Below are 22,973 nucleotides of genomic sequence, written 5' to 3' on the forward strand. Positions count from 1 at the left end.
CTGGCAGCAAATAAAACGCGACACTATAAATGCATCGAGATTTACGGATCTCCCGAGAGCACCCGGTCTGTCACACAGGACTGGAGGCGGCGAGAGTGCAGGACGAACAAGAGACTGATCAGCAACAGAGACAACATTGTTTAAAAAGAAACACGGCAAAGGTTTCCTTCTGTACGCAGCAGATCACAGGAAATAGCTGTACAGCCCTGCTTTTCCCCAAATCTCTACTCATAATTCTCCTTTCCTTCGAGTTATTGACTGGGCCAAGATCATTTCCGCATTCCGAGTACCTTCTCACTGCTAACAACCTTTCTCTTGTTTACACAGTTGTATAGCTGTATTCATATAGCCAAGTAACTATTTATTAATATAGACAGAAATACGATACTTAATTCTAAGTACTCGACTTCGAAGACAGAGCCAACTATAGTGACAACACTCCTTTGACTCTCTAATTACAGAGATTTGGTAGTAATAGCATATTTAACCAAATTTTGAAATATCATTTACTTTGAAGTAAACCTAAAATAAAATGTAAAGTTGGCTACATTCTCCTAATTGTTACACACTAAAGTGAAATAGCTAAGGGAGTAGAATCAGCTATTGATAGTAGACAAACCCTGTCATGCCCGGCCATTAAGCAGCTGAGGCACTGAAATCCAAACGCTGCCCCCTGCTGGAGATCAACCAGCAATAAGCGTTTCTGTCCCAATAGCAGAACACATGGTCTGTGGTCACTGGTAATTACGGCCCTTTCATTGTGACCAGCAGAATCTCAAGACGCATAAATGGAAAACGTTTCAATGATGTCATTCTTAAATTCAAACTACAAAAATAACCCTACAGCAGCAACGGCAGAATAGACAGGGGGCCCTATTACACTCTTACATTTCTTTGCACAAAATGAAAAGACACACCATGTTCACCTAGAGGTACAGACCATGTATTCATACATTTGAATAAGTTCATCTTCCCGACTGACTTAAATGGAATGAAATTAGTGCTTTGAAATTAGGTCCATGTGTCATGCGTTTTTCTAATATCTCACACACAGGGCAATGGTACAAAATCTATAGCTTTTAGCACATTTAAAAAGAAAAATAAATGAACAAAAAAAAATACACTTCCAAATCAACGAGAAGGAAAGCAGCGACACTGAAAAAAGACGTGAAAATAGCAAAGTGTTAGGCAGCCTTTACGGAGGACCCAACCTGCCTGAACTCCAAGGGTTCTTGAAAGTGTGTTCGAGGGTGACGCATCCAGAGACCGACCGAACTGAAATCATATTCCAACCTTTCCCACTGCAGAAATTCAGACCTTTCAGCATTAGCCAAGTGGAAAATGTACTGCACACCCAAATAGCTGAGACACACAGCTTCCATGCTGAATGTCAGACATGAGCATCTCAGTGCATATTATTTCAACCTGTTTAACTAAAAATTTGATTTATAATTTACTCCCCCGCAATATGTGCCCAACCTACCTGACAAAAACAAAAAAAATGTTAAAAGTCCAGAGTTCATTTCTGCTTGGATATTTTAAATAAAATTCCTGCAGTGTATCACCCAAGTGTTTAAAACACCATACAGATAAACAATTTTAATTTTTTTTTTACTCAGCGAGAATGTTCCCTAAATGGAAAGTCACGTGTCCCTGGAGAAGTGGATGCACTCCAACCGGAAAAACGCAGCCGGTCCCAGGACGCGGAAACGCATGTGGTGGACCGAACAGCACCTGACTTAACGACAGCTCTCAGTCACTCGGCCCTCGTCTGAATCAGCCTTTCCAAAGACAAATGGACACGGACAAAGCTGCAGATGAACAGATACTCCCAGAATGCTCCCAGAATACTCCCTTTGTAAGCGTGTTACAAATAAAAAAAAATCCAATAAAATGCATATAGTCAAAAAAATATATGTTGGGCCTGAATCTGAGGTTAGCGAAGAAGGACGTCTCTAACCCTCTCTGTCCAGAAGGCTCTTCACGTCAGCAAATACCTAAAAAAAAAGTAACAGAGTGACTAGGACAGACGTGTGCATGCATGCATTACACTCCTTCACATCTATGTGGGTGAAGGGGAGGCCTGTGCACAGAGAGCTCACCTCCTCCACGCTCCGAGACGCGTCCACAGTACGCAGCTTCCCCTGCTGCTCATACAGCTCGATGATGGGCGTTGTGGACTGCAGGTACGTCTGGATACTGGAGAGGGCCGGGTCAGGGTGCAGGAGCAGGAATGCAAGCCATTAATCCATCATGTAAAGGCTAACAGGCTCCGACTCAAACACAGTTGGACAGAGAGGGACGCAGATAGGCTAACGGCCCACGGACAGCAGGCCCGCAGCCGCTCTTACCGTCCACGGGACAGCAGGCCCGCAGCCGCTCTTACCGTCCACGGGACAGCAGGCCCGCAGCCGCTCTTACCGTCCACGGGACAGCAGGCCCGCAGCCGCTCTTACCGTCCACGGGACAGCAGGCCCGCAGCCGCTCTTACCGTCCACGGGACAGCAGGCCCGCAGCTGCTCTTACCGTCCACGGGACAGCAGGCCCGCAGCTGCTCTTACCGTCCACGGGACAGCAGGCCCGCAGCTGCTCTTACCATCCACGTGACAGCAGGCCCGCAGCTGCTTTTACCACCCACACGACAGCAGGCCTGCAGCTGCTCTTACCGCTTCTCTAGGCTCTCTCTGTTGTCATCAGTCCGTCCACTGCTCTTCCCCCTCTCCAAACACCTCTCAACGCACACCTGCAAACACAAAGCCCCCCCAAAGAAAATGAAATCTGGATAGTCCCGCATCAGATACATAGATACTTTATTAATACAGATGGAAATTTAGGCATAAATAGATTAGATAGACCAGATAACCACACCCTGTTCGTGGCCAGGGACTGACTGACTTACTGACTCATTCATTCATTCATTCACTCACTCAGTCAGTCACCTGGTTGCTGCAGTCAAAGAAGAGGACGAATCTGACATCTGCCTTTCCGTCCATGACAGCAGCCCAGCCCTGCAGGTTGTCCTGATTCCGGGGAAAGCCGTCGATCAGGAATCGACACTTTCCCTCATCAGTTTGCATCGTCTCCTCCATGGCCTTCACGGCGGAGCAGATACAGGGAAATGTACCAGGTCAGCCAGAGGACATACATTCAAACAAACAAACATTCAACTATAATTGTATCAGAGGTGGCTCGTCCATTGAGGTACAAGACATAGCATACATAGGTCTGTATACCTTCCTTAGCAAATTGATGGTGATCTCAACAGGGACGATCTTGCCTTCCTTGATATAGCTGTCGATCAGCTGTCCATCCGCAGAGCCCTCCCGACATCGCTCTGCCCGCAGGAGGTCCCCAGCCGACAGGTGAGTGTAGCCGTAAGTCTAAGTGACAGACAAACAGCCACCTCACGCTTAGGAGGAGCGCCGTACAGCTGAAACGCAGTTAGCGCGAGAAAACGGAAGGAGATTAAGAAAAATAACAGAACACAGGGTTACATAAAAATGCCGAGGGATCGGATGGGTTGTGGAGCTGATAAGGCAAGTAGAAAAGCACGTGTATCGGTACCAGCATGTTAGAAAGGAGTATCAAAACCCTACAAATGAGGACAATAGCCCACTGTATAACAACGGCTATTTGTATTTATTTGGGAACCAGATTCTAGGCTCTATTTAAACTTGCACGTCCAGTTGGACTTGTTAACATCACACAGTTCGTAAACACCGATTTATTCAGTGTAATCTGTAAGTATTTGCACGACTGCTCATACCTTTAAACCTACTTTATTTTATTTATATTTTTATTATTACTTTCTTACTTTAGGTTCTATGTTGTTTGCGTACGTACGCACCAATACCCGCAACACGAATTCCTAGTACATGCAGGTATACCTGGCCAAAAAGCGAATTCCGATTCTAGTCATTTGTATACAGTTTCTAAACCTTCCCAGATAATTTACCCATATACAGCATACTTCAGTTCCCACCTGAGACATCAAAACGTCCGAGTGACAATCATTAACCTTAAAACCAATCGCCCCTTATAACAAGTCGTAGTAAAAGTAATGCAAGTCCCACGTAACTGTCTTCATAAAAATAGAATCATGAGCTAATTTATTCGTAACTCGAATGCGTACCATAGTACAGACTGCGGACAATGTTTATTAATAAAACGTCTCGCTTACGGGTAATCGTGCTTCGGTCGCCTCCGGATACACATACTACTTATGCGCCCTTGCTTCCCTCTTAAATGTTAACAGCTTGTATTAGATCGACCCTCCCAAGCCACTACCCCTGTCCATACCTCTACAATTTTGGTGCACTGTGTGCCTTTTCCAGCTCCGGGTCCACCTAGCACGAACACAACCTGCGGCTTCATGGGAACGCGGAGCAGCGTACCAACCAGTCGAAAAAGCATAAACCGATAATAAGGGGGGGAGAGATGTAAATAAACGCCGTACAGCACGTACAACGAGGTTTCGCCGAGACCTAAAAGATGAACAGCCGGTCACCGCGAATCCAGCAAGGAAACCGAGACGCTACATCCGGTTTTCAGGTTTACCCAATGAGAAGGAAGGGGGGTGGACATGTAGATACAGTCGGCCAATCAGGATAGAGCCGACACACGTCGCGACACCGCCAATCAGATTGGGGTCTCTCAAAGCAAGCTCTGCATAGACTGTGTTTATGACCGTCCAGTTTAAGACGGCAGTGTCCGCCCTGTAAATGTCACTACATCATTTTCAAATTCCGCAGTATTTAAAATTATTATATTTTATTTTAACGTTGCACTTATAGAAAAAAACTTCTGACCATCTGTAAACTTCATCACATGAGAATCATTTGTTGTTTATTGTTTCCATTGTGACGTTTTGCGTTGCCATTAGGCCACTTAAAAAAAAATTGGTTCTCGTCCTTTTTTTTGGGGGGGGGAAGGTGGGGGGATTTTTTTATTTTTATTTTTTTACAAATTTTGATTGACTGTTTGGACTTTCAAATATGTAAGAAAATACATATTTGAAAATACATACCGAAGAGAGCAGACCTACTTAGTACGCCTCCTCAGTTCTTCCAGTTTGTTGCGTTTCAAATATATAAAATGTAAGAAAATACAAGAATGTAAATTCCTTGATCCATGTGTATCTCATAAATGCCTTCCCAACTATGGATTTGGATACTTTATGCTGATGTTTCATTCGTGAATATAAAAATGATACTATTTGAAACCAATATTCTGTTTGTCATTCCCATTCTAAATGAACAACCAAGATTTTAAAATATATATCTAGAAAGAAAGTGCATTAAAACATGTTAAAACACGAGGAATTTACAAAATACAGGAACCTGAATGGTTGAACAAGGAAATGCAACTCTACAAACAAGTACTTAAGAACAGGTACCACATCACTTCCCCACATTTAAATCTTTGCACCAGCCCATCTCAGGTAGAGACAAATTTAGGTTCATGAAACCATTCCAAGACTAGGATTACACAATTTTGAGAAAACTAGATTGAAGCTAGTATTTTCAAGACTATAGGAATTTAACTGCACTGGCCCAAATCACATCACGAAACCCTGTTCTATTCAAACACACTGTCCATGAACTATTCCTTCAAAGGTCCAGGGCTTATCCTAGAAACTACAGGCAAAAGGCAGGGAATAATCCAGGACAAGAAGCCAGCTCATCACAGCAAACAGGCCTGGCCATCTGGCATTAACCCGGCGGGGCAACAGATTTGTGAGCCTACAAAATTTCTCGTGGGGACCCTCCCCCACTGGCCAAATTCATCACTGGTATGTATGTGGTAGGATCGTCTGGGCAAAAGTCCAGGGGCGACTTTTAATCCCAGTCCAGCACTGCTACACGGTGAGGGAACTGGCAAGTTAACAGAGTACGATGCTTATCTTCCCGCATCCAGAATTCTCTGGCATTATGCATGTAACCTGATCAAATTTCAGATGCCATTAAATCTTAGCCTGCTTTCAGCACATAACGTTTTCTCACTGAAAAGTGGCTGTACAGCCTTTCTTCTTTAAGGCTAAGGCACACTGCTAATATTTTTTCCTATTTCACCGTCTGTATGTTGCACGAACCCCCAACAGGAGAGTAACTGAACTACATACAGTCCCAATGTACAGTCACAGGTGGCTCAGTGGGTAACAATGTCCCCTTAATCCTGCCCCATTCCATCCACAGAGTTTGCATGGTCTCCCTTTATTGTGCAGGGCAGGTTTTCTCCAGGAATCCAAAGACATGTGGCCTCTAAAAATTACTCATGGTGTGTTTGCCCTGTAATATGCTGGCATCCTCTGCCAGCTGTCCTGTGCTGATTCAGGTCCTCCCTGACCATGGATGAGACACGCTGTGGGAAGATGTTCGGATGGATGGATGAATGAATGGATGGATGGGACCAAATGTTCGCACAATTTAATAAAAACCTGCTATTTTGATGTAAACGGTCCCCACAAAGATCCCTGAATGCACTAAAAATTAAAAATGCCGAAAGTCTCATATTTTGTTTGAGAGTCCCCACAAAGATATAATTACAAACCTCTCTGTGTGTGTGTGTGTGTGTGTGTGTGTTTGTGCCCTCCTCCTCCTGTGTCATCTCTCTCCAGGATAAGCAGATGGAAGATGGATGGGTAAATCTAATCACTAATTCATCAATATTCTGTAAGCTTTTTGTAAAACATACTAACTACCTAAGATATGGAGTGGACACCGGAGGCCCCTGTTTCATCCACTTTTGGTATGGATGATCTGTAGTGCATTAATAAGGAGCTTCACAAAATGGATACGTCTTTGCATTTCTGAAAGGCAATAAATTCCTCACTGACAGTACCAAGAAAAAAAAACAAAGACGTAAGGATCGTCGCTGAGGACAAACAGCCCTCACCGGTTTGTACGCCTACGCGTTTTAATTTCTCTTTCGCTCTGCCGTTCATTCAGCATCATCAGCACCAACGCGAGACTGAACAGCGGCAGGGGGTCGGAAAAGAAGACCAGAGAGAAAATGACACACAGGATGTTTGCTAAGGATTCTGCCGATGGCACGACGACAGTCACACCACGGAAATGTTTATCCATTATCATTTACAGCGAATGAAAATCAAAATAATAAAAATATCTGGAATGACGCTTGTTTGCTGGTAATTGGTTACCCTTTCCTCCAAGGGGCATCGTTTCATTTCTCCCAGAGCGGATTTAAGAAAACGAACAGTATCGAGGAAATGTGAAAAAACGCAGAGGAGCACAGCTGCATTGTCTTTGCCGTGCGATTCATTCTTGTCGTTAAATCGTCTCTAACCTTATGAACAGTGCAAAGTAACGCTGCCGAGGCGGCAGGTATGAAGCAGCGTATGATTTATCATCGCTCAACCCAAGCCAACCTCAACCGATGGCGCCGCAGCAAAACACAAGACCGCCACCCCTGTAAAGACAGCGACACGCCGCCTCCGACGCTCCTGCTTCCCCTTCGTTTGTGACATGACAGCACGGGGGAGAAAGGCTAGGATCAAAGGCCGTAGACCTGCAGGCGGACGCCTGGACCGCAAGAGGAAGGGACTCCAGCCCGGGGAATCCCGCATATCAGCTGCGGGAGAAAAGCATCGGAGGCAGCGCCGTGAGCTGTCACGGACATATCGGGGGACACCTGAGAACAGGCATCGCTGTGCCTTTTCTTACCCGCTAATCATCATTTAAGTCTTTGAATTTTTGTTTTAAATCGCATCGGTTCACTTATTTATTTATTTGTGATTATTATTATTATGTATTCTTGTATTTATGATGCTGCTTATATTTTCATAGTTTGTTGAAATTATTTGTTGGTAAATACTATTGAGGAATTAAGCTGTATGAGATCTGACCGCGATTAATGCGCCAATCGGCCCCATCTCAGCTGCTCTCCCCGTGGCTGCTTCTTGTGACTCTAGCCACCGCCATGGGCTGCATCCAGAGCATCGCTTGTAAGTCCCGTATCAAACGCGAAAACATCGTGGTCTACGACGTCTCGGCAACCATCGATCAGTGCCCGACAGTGATTGAGGAGAACTCGCCCATTGTGCTGCGCTACAAAACACCATATTTCAAGGCTTCAGCCCGCGTGGTGATGCCCCCTATCCCTCGCGATGAGACGTGGGTAGTAGGTTGGATTCAGGCTTGCACGCAGATGGAGTTTTACAACACCTACAGCGACATCGGCATGTGAGTTATTCTTCAGAGCGGCTCTCTCTCTCTCTCTAGTCGTCACCATCAATCACACGCTTTCACTGCTCCCCTCTTCCTACCTCCCACTACACACTTAGTTTTCCTCTCTTGCCATCACCAGTTACAAATCGCAAGAATTGAGATTATCCAGGGAGAAGTGTGTGAATGAGTGACGTGTGCTCGTCTGTGAGGCCATACACCGTACTTAAAAGGATTTCCTCTAGGTTTATTTGTTAGTCACTATGTTCCCGAAGTATACAAACTTAGAAAAAGAACAGAAATAAATAACGTTCGTGCGCGGGCATTTGTCAGAACGTAAGTTTCCGTTCCGCTTCCAAGCAGACACACACTAATTGATTGTGCTCCCTTGACTCTAGAGGTAAAAATAGAAATGCAGATAATAGGTGAGAGCTAACTGTTCTTAAACCCCAGCCCTGAGTGCTAGGAGAAGAGAGAGAGAGAGAGAGAGAGAGAGAGAGAGAGAGAGAAAGACCCCCGGGGTTTTGGGATGATAGTAGCACACGAGCGTGGTGTTTACTCAGACTTAGTTACCATGCCTTGAGGAGACACTATCGCACACTGACACACTGGCCAGCAGAGTAATGTTAACCCATTAAACAAAAGTAGAACAGCCTCTGACCGACAAATGATGTTACTATGGCCAGCCAGCAGGTGACGGTCATTGTTACAACTAGGGTGTCCACCTACTCTGTGTCGAGGGGGCTGGGGGGGGAGGGGGCACTATGAACTACTTTAAACCTGAAAGGTTCCTGTGTTTGGCTAATTAGTTCAACTCTTCTTGTGCTTTTACTGGTTTGTTTCATTGATTGAAAGACTCATCCAGCTGTTTCACATTAACATCAGTGACACGGGCATGATTATAGGAGACTGACCAATCAGCACACAGCAACAGCTCAGCGATAATGTGAAATCTGGGTTCTTTTAATTGAAATGGTAGTTTACAAGCCCTTTCATAGCCCATAGTCTCCTCTCTAACATGGATTATCTGGTCACCCTAGTTACAGCTCTAGATTTGCCCTTTCTTGTCAATTTCCTGGCCTGTCGTCTGTCTCGTTTTGATTGGCTTGCTCAGTCTGTAAGAAACCTCCTTCTGACCTCCTTCTGCTCCTTCTAGGTCGAGCTGGGAGCTTCCAGAGCTCCGCGAGGGCCAGGTCAAAGCCATCAGCGACTCGGATGGCGTCAGCTATCCCTGGTACGGCAACACCACTGAGACGGTGACGCTCGCGGGTCCCACCTCCAAGCCCTCCCGCTTCACCGTCAGCATGAACGACAACTTCTACCCCAGCGTGACGTGGGCCGTGCCCGTCAGCGACAACAACGTGCCCCTGCTGACCCGCATCAAGAGGGACCAGAGCTTCACCACTTGGCTGGTGGCCCTCCATACTGGCACTAAGGAGAAGATCATTCTGCAGACGGTCAAGTGGCGCATGCGGGTGGATATTGCCGTGGATCCTACGAAGCCTCTTGGGGCCCGGGCAGCGTTGATCGGTCGTCCGCAGCAGGACCAGCCACGAGTCCTGACCCGCATGGAGCCCATTCCACCCAATGCCCTGGGCCGCCCTAACGCCAACGATGCCCAGGTGCTGATGTGGAGGCCCAAGAGGGGAACCCCAGTTGTGGTCATCCCGTCCAAGTAGTGCGATGGACAGCCTGGCTAAGAGACCCACAGCATTAGAGACTCACAGACAAAAGGTGGGGTTCCGCCTTAAATGCCAACCATTACCTTTGAGCGGGGGGACAGGAACATTGGAGCAAAGGAAGTGGGAAGAGTAAGACAGGAAGTTCGAATCTGCCTTAAATTCCATGACACACTGTATGTAGGACCACATACGCACAGACAGTGTCCCTCGGCTGAGCCACCGATCGCTCTGTGTGTGACACATCACTCCGTCAGGGGACAGGGACCGGGCGCCGAGCTGTCCGAGCAAAGAGGACGCAGGGGACACCAGGTGACCTCGCATCTGCACATGCTGGTAGCTAGGTGGCCACGGAGCCCTCACCTTAGCGCACACAGGAATGCCTTCAAGGGTCTGGTATTCCAGTGAAGCATGCTTCTCGACATCGAGAGCAAATGGGATCCTTCAGACAGTCGTGGAACTGCCTTAAAACTTCCAGCATAGTTAAGACGGGGACAGGGGTCATTCTTAGGATATAGCCTGGGAGTTTGGAAGATGGAGCAAGCAGTTTGATGGATCCGATGGACAGAGAGCAATTTTGACACTGTTCATTGTCTAGGTGCAAACCATACAGGCCTTCTAAGTCAAAGGGACACCACTGTACCCTGCTTTCCTCAGCAGAGTCGAGCCAAAACTACTCATGTCATTGTGGTTTATGTACAGACAAGCACAGTAACGGTCAAACCAAAATGTTGGTGGACCACATAGAGACCAGGCAACTAAACAGACACACAGACGCGCAACGACCTGCACACTGAAACCTCAGCAAGTTTCAACCATCCATGCCATTTTGATTCCCTTAAGTCATGTTTTCTAGCATTGGTGTGTCGGAACACTGAGCCCCTAGTCCCAGGCGTGGGAGAGGGGGGGTGGGAATGAAGCCTGCACAGGGATCGGGGGGCAGACAAGCACGGGGGCAAAGAAATCTTTGGTCTTGTATTGTATTTTTTTGCATGCAAGCAGTGTTTCCAAAAACAATAAAAGACTAAAATTAGCAGCAGTCGCTAGTTGTGTTTGAGGGAACATTACAGCCCTATACGCCACTCATGCACATGCTAAGAGGCAGCACGGATGCTAATTAGCAAACTAGGGTCTCCCGGCAACATGGCACGGCACTAAAAAAAGCACATTTACGTCAGAGAGAGGCAAGAGCAATGACAGAAAGACTGCCACCTTCCCAGGAAATTACCTGGCCTGATATAGCAGTAGCATTCACGTTCAATCAACAGAGTACCATTGGTAATTGAGCTAATTAGTTAATGGACAAACCAGTAGGGGATTCCTCTGTGCATGTGCTGCGTTACACGTGTCTGCCTGAACAGACACACACACACAAAATGAAAACTCTCTAAGGCTACTTTAAAATCTGACCAAAAATCAGTCAGATTCAAAAGAAACAAACTTCTTTACTTTATAAAAGACCAGAGTAAAATACACTCATTGGCATCTTTTCTTCCTCTTCATCACGTAGCTGGGTCCAGGTATGAGGAGCAGATGATTAGCATGGAGAGCACAAACAGCCAAGGTGTCCCCTGGCAATGTCCCGTAAGGACATTCCAGCACCTTTCCTCTGACCTTTCCTGTTCAGCCTCCAGTTGCTTCTTGCTCAATGCACGGCTGTGGTTGGGGGAAGGCTTGCCATCATACCTGTAGAGGAATGTGGCTACAATAACAAAGGGAGCTCCAGAAATAGACAGAGACAAAGAGAGAGAGAGAGAGAGAGAGAGAGAGAGAGAGAGATATGCTACCCTCAAGTCCTACTCGGAAGTTGGGAGTTGCGAAATCGTAATTACGACATGACATGCGTTCAAGTGGTTAAGTCGGAGAAAAATATACTAAAGATACTTTTTTTTTTCTTGTAGTTTTAGTTCCTACAACGTGAAAATGCATTCGTAGCGTTACAGTAATTGAACTTCCCATAATCCCTTGCTCATACAGCAGGTAGCTGACCGGCTACCAGCTGTTGGGATAAAAACCTACCAAATTTTGTTCATGGTTACACCATTTAATAACAATCTCCTCAACATTCAAAACAATCCAGAGTTTTGCAATGACGCTATCCCGTGCCTGCGCCACGATTGTTGTAATGACGCCCCCAACTCAAAGAAAAGTTCCCCACGGGTGAATGCGACTTTGTAGACGCATTCATGTGACCTCATCCTGTATGTACAATTTTTCTTACTTTACATGAATGCAGGGAAGATGTTAGGAGGATGTCACATGACAACTTGAGAGAGGTTAGAATCATGTCACCTGACTGCTTTAAGCTACTATGCATTAACACCCTGTTAGCACTTACAGACCATGAGGTGGAGAAAAAGAAATATTACCTTAACCATAAGTGACCAAAGTAAATACAAGACTTTTGGAATTTTCCGTTTTTTGATTTTATAAAACTGCTTCCCCTTGTGAGGATGGAAAGAAATGTCCCCAGAAGGTAAAAGTTGATCCTCATAATGTAATATACACATGCCCACATACATACACACAGACACACACACAATGCAATGAACAGGGATGATTGAGGAATGGGAAAAGCCTGCTAGCTGGCTAATTTGTGTAAGCAGTCTGAGGGTGATCATGCTGATCCTCTACAGGATACTTCCCATGGCTTCAGAGGCAGGCTGTAGGTTATTTTTGGGTTCAGTTATTCAAAAGTTATGTGTCAGTGGGCTGGGGGCAATGAGCTAGCTGCCCAAGGCCCTTTACCCATAATTCCTGGTCGCAGGCCTCCTGAGTCCCCATCTCCTCACTACACACTGCACCGAAAATCACATCATATTAGCCAGAAACACTATGCATTCACATTTTAGCTCCGTGGGAGACAGTTCAGCCCAAAGCCACTATCCAGCCAAATAGCTAATCATGAGATTCAGTTTGCTACAGTAACTCAGGTGACACCAGAATAGGTTTGGTAGTCTGTCCTCAAGAGGCACGTTGCCCCGTGCCTGACACGCTGGGTAATTAAGCCAGAAAACACGAAATGGTGAGAAAATCACAGCCGGTGGAGCCCTGCTACAAGTGTCCAACCCAGACACTCAGCTTGGCCGGATGTTCTTGAAGTACATGCTGGTGATTTATTATTATAAAGTGCCTTCTAACATGCTGCATAAGGTGAATCTGGTTAGCTGGTTGACATGCAAATCGGAAGCAGAAGAGAAACATCAGTATCGACTCCAATTTTTATGGTGTGAAATGAAATATACCAAAATAAAGAATGTTTGTTTGCAATTTAACTCTAAACTGCACCAGAACATGTAACAGTGGAACTTACTGCAAGTCCCTTATCTAATTAACCGTGCTCCCCCTCTGACGCCCCCCCCCCCCTTTTCCTGGACCACACATCAGAACATACCGGCAGAAGGTCACACTGTGCACTGCCGTTGCTGTTCCACGCCTCAGTGACCTTTCCCTCATTGGACAGCCCAGCGGATGTCTCTCGCAAGGAATGCCAGCCAATGGGAGCAATTGCAGCTCATGCCCTGGACTCATCACAACGAGTCCAGCCCGCTGAACATTTCAGTCCGGAGCATTTCAATGGCAGCTGTGAATCTGAACACTAGGTGGCGCTGGCTGTGAAACAGAAGATAACATGCAAAAGTATTGTAATGTCAAGCAAAAGACACCCATCTTCCCATGCAGACACATGCTATATTACCCTAGTCAAGACATGGTCTGAGGGGGCAACTGTAATCAGAAGGTTATTGGCTCTAATCCCAATGCTAGCAGATTGACTTCACCAGTGGACACTTGAGTTAGACCCTTAACCTCCAGGGACGATCTGACCCTGCTCTCTCAGAAATGTACATCATTTTGGAAGGGGGGGCAGCCTGTGGCTCAATGGGCTAGGCCTCTGTGCCTGTGATCAGAAGGTTGCTGGTTTGAGTCCAGCCTCAGCACATGCTTGGGTCTTTTAGCAAAGCCCTTAACCCCCAGCTCCCTGGGGGCTGCTATGGGTGGCTGTCCTTCATGGCCAGATTGCTCTCAGCTACAGAGAGAAAGTTGGGGGCAGTGTGAAACACATTTCCCCATGGGTTTCAATAAAGTATCAATAATAATAATAATAATAATAATAATAATAATAAAGACATCTGATAAATAAATACAATAAATCAGTGAGTCACTGAGATGGCAGTTTAAGTGACAGCTCTGACAGACTTGAATGTGGACACTCAGAGTGCAGCTTTTTATCACTTTCCAGCGAATTGTGATTTTTGCAGGTCACTTTCTGTAGCAAAACAATCATTTTGCAATCAAAACCACTTCGCCGTGTGGCAAAATAAATTCACCTCATTGGATTGCTACTTTAGTTGCATTGAGCTTGATGGAAATGATCAAGCATAACAATTCATCCATCCATCCATTGTTTGAGATCACGGGGGGGGGGGGGGGGGGGGGGTCCAGAGTCTATCCCCCAGAGGCTATCGGCACAAGGCAGGGTACAACCCAGGATAGGGTGCCAACCCATCGCAGGGCACACTCACACAGGCACACCTATGGGCAATTTAGTAACTCCAATTAACCTCAGCATGTTTTTCGACTGTGGGGGGAAACCAGAGAATCTGGAGGAAAACTCTACACACACACAGAGCCATGGTGGAAACTCAAACCCAGGTCCCAGAGGTGTGAGGCAACAGACTTCAAAACATTCTTTGACGAATCTGCTCCTAACGTTCCTGATGTTTGCTACAGTAACTAGTTTACTCCTAATATTTCAAGCAGTAACTAGTCTTTTTCTGATATAATGAAGCATTATGCTAAACACAACGCAGGCGGTAGTGAGACATTCAATTCGAGACTGTCTGCATACATACGCACATATATGTAAGTTCCGTTACCTTGAAAATAAGTTTTGCAGACCAGCCCAACGCTTTTGATGTAGCTATTTTTAGTTTTATCATGCAATAACATATATTCGCTGTAAGATTTCTTGTGTGAGAGTCTAAAAGCCAGAGTCTAACTCCAGATGCGTTAGAGTTGGCAGCCCTATACTGTAACTTAGTTTTTACTCCTCCTGCAGACACCAGGGGTGAAGCGAATCAACTGGTCGGATTATCACGTGACGCATCGCAACTATTTATTACATTTGTATTTTGCATATATTTACTGCCTATCTTGTACGTGTTGTTATATATTACCTGTCTTGTGTTATTTTGTGTATCTGTTTGCACCGCTCAGGGAGTTCCTAATTCACTCTCGCTTGCTGTAAAGCACAGAACTCAGTCTTGAATCCTACGCCTACTTACCCAGCCGCCCGTACTCCCGGATCCGCACCATTCCTCGTAAATCTGCGTGACCTGGCGGCTCACGACCGATTCCCTCGTATCCATATATCTGGCCTAATATCATTTTAAATATTAGGTTCATCCACATTCGCCAAGTTTTCGGTTTAACCCTTACTACTTTGCTACCTTGCTCATTAGCGACACCTGCTCATGAGCGATCCATGAGCTGAATGTAAGAATCTCCCTGGTAACGGAAAGGGCGCAAATATTAACCAGGATAATTAAGTCACGCTCCGATGGGCTGGCCCCCCATCCTGGGTTGTTCCCTGCCTCGTGCCCATTGCTTCCGGGATAGGCTCCGGGCCCCCCGCGACCCAGTAGGATAAGCGGTTTGGAAAATGGATGGCTGGATGGAATTAAGTCACGTGAGCGACAGTGTCTTTGTCATGGGCAGGTGGCTGCGTGGCCCCTCCTATTTTTGTGTTTACACGTTTGTGCTTCTTTATGAATTAATGTTCTCGTTCAGCGGACACAGCGATACATTATTTACTACATCTGAGGGAAACTGGAGTGCAAAGGGGAGGAACTAATTATGATTTATTTCTTATACTACCGTCTACAGGTGTAACATTTCATGTCCTTGGCCGGCCTGTTAATACCCTGTTACTTCATTGAACTGTGTATGCACTTCAATCTCAGCATAACCTCATTAGTATCCAATACCTAATCACTCAACAGCAAAGTGACTTAAGTTCCATTCAAACTATTTTTACAGCTATACTGAAATGATGTGCATAACTTCTACGCAATAGCACTTGCTTTGTAAATGAAAACGTACGGGTTTTATATTGATAATTCAAGTTGTATTTGCACCACTGTCTTGCATAAGTTGTTCCTCCCTGGAAAGACGTGACTCATGATCAAGCACGGAGGATGAAAAGATGTTTTGACAGAAAAAGTTCTTTATTGATGTATTTCAACATAATCACTTTCCTGCCTTAGGAATTAAACTTTTGTTCCTTATTCACGAGTTACAAGTTCCTTCTAAGGTGTACAAACATAAGAAAAAAAAAACATTCTTCATGTAACATGAATACATATATATATATATATATATACATATATATATATACATATATATATATATATATATATATATATATATATATATATATAGATAAAAAGACCGAAAGTACAATAGATGTAAAATATGGTTTATATACAGTATGTTAAAATAGCCTTATAAGGAGCACTTAGGTGAGAAAGAGAGGCCTATGGGCACTGCTGATTGGGTGACTAGTACGTAGGCAGGATTATACGCCCATGCCCCCAACACACGCAAATACGGACGCGCGGGTGGATGCACACACGCACAGACATACACACCGAAAGACAAGCCTGACTATAAACTGCACAATTTGAGGGCTAAGTGCTACTGAACGGAAATGTTTAAAGGACAGAGCATTTCAATGCACAATGACTTGTTGACAACAAAACAAGTGCAATCAACAGTCAGCTGTGGCGCCTTTGCACGCTCTCATCCACAGACGAGACCGGTCACGCTTGTCACTGGTGTAGCATTTACAGGCAATCGATGAGACACAAAACAATTCACTAAAACATTCCAGAAAACAAGCAAAAAGCATGGTGTGGGACAAGACAGCCAGACCCAAACTAAAAGCTAGTGAGAAACAATGCTGCATGTAAAAGTTGAGTCATAACTGGTTAAATCAGATATAACTTTGGATTCCGTGATAACGAATCCGATGTGTTCTAGTCCCACTGGTACCATTATAACCGACAATCTACTAACACAGCTACCAGTAAACAATGTAAATCACCAGCTTCTTCCTCTCTATACCTTAATCACGCATCATCATAGATAAATATTTTACATCTAAGTCGGGCTCATCAATTTATCTGCTCTTCTGCTGGTCCAGAAAAAGTCAAACACTGACAAAATCATATATAAATGTACCACAGGTAACAGGTTTTCCCATTCTACTTAAAAAAGCCAATCATAGTAACATTTGTAAATGTTAACAAATTGGTGCAGTTCAGACGCGGTTTTGTGGGCCATCACTGTGCGAGACATTCACTGATTGTCTGTAAATGTATGACGGCAAGAGAGAAAGAGAAAGTCAAGCTCACGAGGAACAAATACTACAATATAAACATCTCAGAGATATTCAATGTGGATCTTAAATTGCATCAAAATTTAAAAGGCACAAAACATTGATTGCAATTGAGAGAAAGTGAATATTTGCTATTTCAAACAAAAAAACAAACAGCCAGTTACACTGATGACAGTGGGCACAATACAAAAAGACAGTATTTAAGGAAAGGCAACAATGATGACATCGTCACTGTATAGGAAAAACGAGGACAGGAGGGGGCAGCGTGAAGCCACACTCCTGTCCAATGTGCATCAGTGTTGTGTCACCACTAGTGACCTCTGTTCTAGGTCACTAGAGCCTGGTAAGACTCATGAGGCACTCATAATGCTGCGACAGAGAGCGCTCCGAACAATCTGAACGCGCAAGAAGCCCCTCTGACGATGCCACTTTGCCACTCACATCCGGTTTCCCACCGTCACTCTGCCTCAACCATCAGTCTCAACTTGTATTTCTCAGTAACAGACTGTCCCCCCCCCCATCTGACACTGCACCCTGACACCCTGCCTCCCTTTCAGACACAAGAATACCAGTTAGTTCAGAGAGCAAGATAAACAATGCACAGTACATGTAGAAAAAAATATCACCTCTTGCACCACAGTTTAAGTAGAAGCCCAATGAAACACCAGGGCGATCTTATACGCATCAGACTGTGCGCCTTGTAACCCACTGTGCTGAAACAGGGGGCTTCCTAACAACATTGACCAAGGCTTCACAACATCATAACCAAAAACCACCCATCAACACAACATTTTTGGTTTAGAAACAAAAAAAACACAGCTTATCACAACTTTTACAGGCGGAAAAACCCAGAATTAAGTTAACATACTAACAAGAAAAAATGTAACGTTACTCTATGAAAAACTGCATAGGGATGAAGAGCAAAGACAAATTGCATTTTACATAAAGATTTATCCTTCAAAAGAAAGAGAAAATATTAGTTATGTATTATGGCAAAAAGTCCATTCACTGAAAAATATTGTCTGTCCTCAGTTTTTCCACCTGTTTCCATCCATCTTCCTGGCAGAACATCACTGTTTGTTCACGGCTGATGGAGCTCAGGTCAGCAGATGTTACCCACTGCAAAGTGCAACGTGAAATAACTCCCTGTAAATCTCTGAAGATGAGCTCAGCCCCCATGATGCACAGGCAGACAAACTGGACAAAGAACAGTGATACTGCAGATTCTCACAAATGAAGCTCATGACAGCGATGGCAGGGAGTGAAGGGTTTTCGCTGAAGGTCAGCAGCAGAAAGACATTTTGGAACTAAATAGCTACTATGCAAAATGCAAGTATAGAGGACTGAAGGAGTGGATGGAGACGCCAGGGGTGTAGTGAGAGAAGGGAAAACGATCCAGATGCGTAAAGTCAAGGGGGACAGAGCAGATCGCTGTCAGCCAGCTGTCTTAGTGAGGATATGGACATAAGGAAGAGGTCAAAGGTCAGAGCCTATGCATAGACTTGCATGCCGCTGTGTTGGGGCTGTTGCGCCTGCATCTGCTGCACTTGTGGTTGCCGTGGCGCTTGCTCCGGAATGTGTGTGTGCCGGGACGGGGGCAGCGTGTGCAGGTTCCCCAGAGGGGTGGGGCTGGTTGTTACATCAGACCAGTCCGAGTTGGAGTGGGGAGAGGACGATGACCAGGGGTCGGGCGACTCCGGGGATGGGGTGAGGTAGGGGTGCTCATTGGGGGGGTGAGCCGGGTGCCCTGGTGTCGTGCCCTCAGAGCTGGCTGTGGCACAGCTGTGCTGGGAGGGGGGTGTCGGGTATTTATCCACAGGACTCTGCATGGTGTGGTAGGGAGGGAGCTGACGAGGCTGGGGGTCGCCAAGGCCGTTGCTGTGTGCCACAGAGTGGCTGTGGGGGTGGGGAAGGGTGTGGGACAGGGGCCGCGTGAGACCCACGTCCGGCATCTGGTACATCATGCCCGGTGCACACTGCAGATGGGGGGGGAGAGCCTGGGAGTGCTGCTGCACCTGGCCCAGCTGTGACTGCTTCAGCATGGCCTGACCGGTGCCCGGCGCCATCATCTGGAAGGTGACTATGGGGGGGAGCTGTTCCCGGCTCATGGTGACATTCATAGGGCCCAGCATGCTGGAGGCGGGGTGTGGCGCGCCCAGTGCGTGCGGGAGCAGGCCATAGCCCTGCTTGGCAAGCCCCGCCCAGGCATGCTGCTGGCCCAGCATGTGGCTCACAGGGGGCAGCAGCGGCCGTGCGGAGGGGCTGGACAGCAGGGGCGGGGAGGCGGCGGTAGTGGTGGTCACGCCGGCAGCGTCTCCGGCAAATGAATGCGGGGACTCGAGGGAGTCGATTGGCGACAGGGTGACCGAGCTCTCAGAGAGGCCCCCATTGGCTGCCTTGGCATTGGCTGCGACGCTCCCAGCACCACCCCCAGCCCCGCCCCCAGCCGGCCCCGTGGAGGGCATCTCCCCTCCAGCCGGCTTCTTCCTGCGCTTGGTTTTCACATCCTTCAGCTCCTTGGCCACCCCGCCTCCGGTCCCAGCCCCGGTCGCCTTGGCTCCCCCACGTCGGCTCTTTTTGCTTTGGGGTCCGGCACGCATGCCCACGAAACCCACACCGGAGCCGCAGCCCAGGGCGGAGTGGGCGCCACCTGCGCCCATGTGGGCCTGGCCGCCATGAGGACTCTGCACCAAGTTGTACTGGTCCAACAGGCGCACAATGTCGTGGTGCATGCGCTCCTGCGCTGTGTCCCGGGGCAGCCGGTCCAGGTGGTCTGTAATGTCCCGGTTAGAGTAGTGGTCCAGCAGCACCTGGGCCGCTTCGAAGCTGCCCTCCCGTGCTGCCAGGAATAGGGGTGTCTCCTCCTGCCAGACGAGACGGGATGGTTACGAGAGAACGAGGGGAGCAGGGAGTGGGAGGGGCGGTAACGGGGAAAGCAGAGGGGGCGGCTCACACCTTGTTGTCCTGCATGTCCCGGTTGGCTCCGTTCTTCAGGAGCACCAGAGTGGCCTCCACATTGTTGACGGCTGCAGCCCAGTGCAGAGCAGATTTACCTGGGGAGGGGGCAAAACCATCAGTGCATGTCTGGGAACACACATGCATGGAGTTTCACATGATTAGACTGATGCAGGGCCTGACTAGCAATAAAATGCAGCCTGGGATTTTGTTGTTAAATGACCTCAATTTGATATTTTGCTGCCCACGGAGGGAGGGGCAGAATGTCTCGATGAGAGCAGGAAAAGACTCTTGAATGGTCTTGAATAAGCGTAGCACTGCACACATCAAACATCAACCTTACAACTCCTATTGCACAGCCAGGGCCACTGTGGCTAAGGCCTGGTTGTGGCTCACCGTGGTCGTCGACTGCGTTGACGTCGGCGTGGCAGTGTACAAGCTCCTCCACCATGCCTTCCACGGCCAGGCGCGCCGCCAAGATCAGGGGTGTGGTGCCATCATTCATGCGCGCGTCCAAGTCTGTTGCACGGTTCCGGATCAGGATCTGCAGGGACCAAAGCGGGCCTCAGTGATGAGTGGCACGACCGCAAAAGGACATTTTTCGGATACCCCATATCAGCGAATCGGCTTTGAATTTTCCTCGTTCTGAGACTCATATGTGACTCGTTGGAGTCAACGAGGAGTCAAAGCAGTGATTATAGCTGGACTGTTTTGTTCTCCACAGTATGGCAGCATGCCCCACTAACCTGGAAGACTCCCTGCGCATCAGCAGAGACGGCAGCATGCAGGGGGGTGCGACCCATGTTGTCATGCGCGTTGGGGTCGGCCCCTGCATCCAGCAGCCTCTTAGCGGCGTCGGCACGGGCGTAGCGGGCAGCCAGGTGCAGCGCGGTCTCGCCCGTGCGGTCGGTCTGCGCCATCAGTGTGGCACCCTGGGCGATGAGGTCAGTGATGACGCTGGCCCCCGGCTCGTCCAGCCCACTCTCCTCCTCCTCCTCGCCCGTCAGGCTGCTGCACTCCGCCGTGCCCCCGCTACGCAGGGAGGCCAGCATGAGGGGGGTGAACCCATCTGAAAACACCAAACCCACAAGAATGAAGCTCTTCTGCTCAGCCCTCCTGCGCTACATTCACACGTTTACAAAGTTAGCATTTATATAGATGCTACCATGGTAACATCAGGTTACTGCTGTTCCAAATGTCGTTTACTTTATAAAAGTTCCATTTCCAAGTACATTTAACCCAATAAGTGACAATCACAGCCCTGATTCTCTGGGAACTGGCTTATAAAGCACAGCATGAACGTGCGTCACAAAGACTCTGCACTACTGCATTTCTGCACACTTCTGGCCTGCTACCTGGGCCCTTGACGTTGACATCCAGACAGTCCATATCGAGGTCAGCCTGGGGAGGCGTCAGCGTGATGTCGGCCGCCTTGTGGTGCTGCAGTGTCCACTCCCGTCGGTCTACGCCTCCGTCCACCCCCACAGACAGGAGCGGCTTACCCTCCGTCTGAGGAGTCAGAACCAACCATGAGGGGCAGATCCTGGGCAGGCGGGCTCCCCCCTCCCCCATTGCACTATGCCATCTTCCTCACCCTCGCCTTCTTCGCTGGTAGGCCCTCTTCAAGCCACCCCTTATTCTGGTCGGTGTCCATCATCCCTCCATCCTGAGGTTTCACCAGGTTCCTGCAAGAGAGGGGCGGTGAGGTGATCCACAACCACCGCGATCTGGGAGCGGCGTCCAAACGCCACACTTACTTCAGGCCGAAGTCATCTTGGCCCACGGGCTCCCGGCGCTTGGCGTCCTTCTTCGTGATGAAGCCGTCGGGGAGCCACAGGATGCCGTGCTTGCGCTTGCGCTTGGCCACCAGCACCCCCAGCACCAAGATGAGCAGGATAATGAAGACGGCCACGCCCACCACGTACATCAGGTGAGAGGGAATCGGGATACTGGGTTCACCTGGGCAACAGGAGCGGTGGGGCTCTCTCATGTTCCTCAGACACTGCGGCAAAGCTGCCTTTCATACACAATCATGAAATCGACAGCAAAACAAGTCGCTCAGAATCACATGCGAATGCCTCTCGTCGCTGAGAGCGCGAGGCCGCTTACTGTCCACGGAGATAACCGGGTAGGGTAGCTCTTTCTTCAGGTACTCGGCGGCGATGTAGGACGCTGCCAGCTCCGTGTCGGAGAAGCAGTGCTTCGAGTTCTGGGAACACTGCCGGTTGTCGATCTCCAAGTAGGCCTTGGACCTGAGGTGCGGGGAGTACAGCCGTCACCTTACATGGTGTCCAACACAAATTGGATACGCCGATCTAGGTCACGTGACGTCCTCCGGACGGCCTTACCCAATGACCTCCTTCTCGCCCAGCTCCCGCTTGCCCCTGCCTTTGGATAGGGCCGCCCCTCCGCTGGTGCCGTCGCTCTCCGGGCCATAGTAGGGGTAGACCATGGGCTTCTGCTGCTCATCCAGCTTGACGCGCACGTTAGTGTGCAGCAACGTGCCCAGCGAGCGCAGGAATTCACGCAGGTCTTCCAACAGCTCGTGCGGCTGCAGCAGGACCACCACCACAAGTGTGCCGTCAGCCACCTGCGCCGGCGCGTCTGGGACGCAGTCCAGGCCGTCCCAGCCACACGCCTCCGTGTTGCAGCCCTGGTTGCAGTGGCCGTTGGCGTAGTGATCGGCGCAGTACCTGTCGTACCTAGGAGAGGTGCAGGCAAGTTAGCTGTGTCGCTACCCACCAGGGCCGGTGTGCA

The 22,973-nt window shown here is 48.0% G+C and overlaps 3 protein-coding genes and 1 long non-coding RNA gene across 5 annotated transcripts in view; 1 reads left to right on the plus strand and 3 right to left on the minus strand.

Moving 5' to 3' along the window:
* Positions 1–1,845: 1,845 nt before the first annotated feature.
* On the minus strand, positions 1,846–4,541 carry LOC125708357 (UMP-CMP kinase-like). The gene is made up of 6 exons (XM_048975806.1): positions 4,300–4,541; positions 3,234–3,380; positions 2,940–3,092; positions 2,667–2,743; positions 2,103–2,199; positions 1,846–1,997 (listed from the first exon to the last, which is right to left on the minus strand). Exons 1-6 carry the CDS (start codon positions 4,411–4,413, stop codon positions 1,956–1,958), a joined length of 630 nt encoding a protein of 209 aa, XP_048831763.1. The 5' UTR covers positions 4,414–4,541; the 3' UTR covers positions 1,846–1,955.
* Positions 4,542–6,907: 2,366 nt separating this feature from the next.
* On the plus strand, positions 6,908–10,975 carry fam78bb (family with sequence similarity 78 member Bb). Its single transcript, XM_048975805.1, has 2 exons — positions 6,908–8,201; positions 9,340–10,975. Exons 1-2 carry the CDS (start codon positions 7,873–7,875, stop codon positions 9,860–9,862), a joined length of 852 nt encoding a protein of 283 aa, XP_048831762.1. The 5' UTR covers positions 6,908–7,872; the 3' UTR covers positions 9,863–10,975.
* Positions 10,976–10,997: 22 nt separating this feature from the next.
* On the minus strand, positions 10,998–15,541 carry LOC125708359 (uncharacterized). Its single transcript, XR_007382458.1, has 3 exons — positions 15,148–15,541; positions 13,257–13,474; positions 10,998–11,548 (listed from the first exon to the last, which is right to left on the minus strand). It is a non-coding gene; the product is annotated as an uncharacterized LOC125708359 (long non-coding RNA).
* A 736-nt stretch (positions 15,542–16,277) lies between these two features.
* The window catches only part of notch2 (notch receptor 2), a 35,949-nt gene continuing 29,253 nt past the window's right edge, over positions 16,278–22,973 (minus strand). For both annotated transcript variants that reach the window (XM_048975803.1, XM_048975804.1), the window contains 9 exons: positions 22,565–22,918; positions 22,326–22,468; positions 21,974–22,175; positions 21,811–21,901; positions 21,572–21,725; positions 20,963–21,285; positions 20,613–20,760; positions 20,217–20,314; positions 16,278–20,125 (listed from right to left, as the gene is read on the minus strand). In XM_048975803.1, the coding sequence (XP_048831760.1) occupies positions 18,752–20,125; positions 20,217–20,314; positions 20,613–20,760; positions 20,963–21,285; positions 21,572–21,725; positions 21,811–21,901; positions 21,974–22,175; positions 22,326–22,468; positions 22,565–22,918 (2,887 nt within the window). In that variant the 3' untranslated portion in view covers positions 16,278–18,751. The remainder of the gene's footprint in view (positions 20,126–20,216; positions 20,315–20,612; positions 20,761–20,962; positions 21,286–21,571; positions 21,726–21,810; positions 21,902–21,973; positions 22,176–22,325; positions 22,469–22,564; positions 22,919–22,973) is intronic.

Source organism: Brienomyrus brachyistius, chromosome 15 (assembly GCF_023856365.1).
Source record: "Brienomyrus brachyistius isolate T26 chromosome 15, BBRACH_0.4, whole genome shotgun sequence".
NCBI lineage: Eukaryota > Metazoa > Chordata > Actinopteri > Osteoglossiformes > Mormyridae > Brienomyrus > Brienomyrus brachyistius.

What these genes read in the sequence shown, in the direction of transcription:
- LOC125708357 (XM_048975806.1), bottom strand. Translation starts at nt 4,413, where the DNA reads ATGCTTTTTCGACTGGTTGGTACGCTGCTCCGCGTTCCCATGAAGCCG. An exon ending in CCATCAATTTGCTAAGGAAG is followed by an intron (nt 3,093 to 3,233) that starts GTATACAGACCT and finishes TCCGCCGTGAAG; the next exon opens with GCCATGGAGGAGACGATGCA. An exon ending in AGAGAGAGCCTAGAGAAGCG is followed by an intron (nt 2,200 to 2,666) that starts GTAAGAGCAGCT and finishes GGCCCTCTCCAG; the next exon opens with TATCCAGACGTACCTGCAGT.
- fam78bb (XM_048975805.1), top strand. Translation starts at nt 7,873, where the DNA reads ATGCGCCAATCGGCCCCATCTCAGCTGCTCTCCCCGTGGCTGCTTCTT. An exon ending in ACCTACAGCGACATCGGCAT is followed by an intron (nt 8,202 to 9,339) that starts GTGAGTTATTCT and finishes TGCTCCTTCTAG; the next exon opens with GTCGAGCTGGGAGCTTCCAG.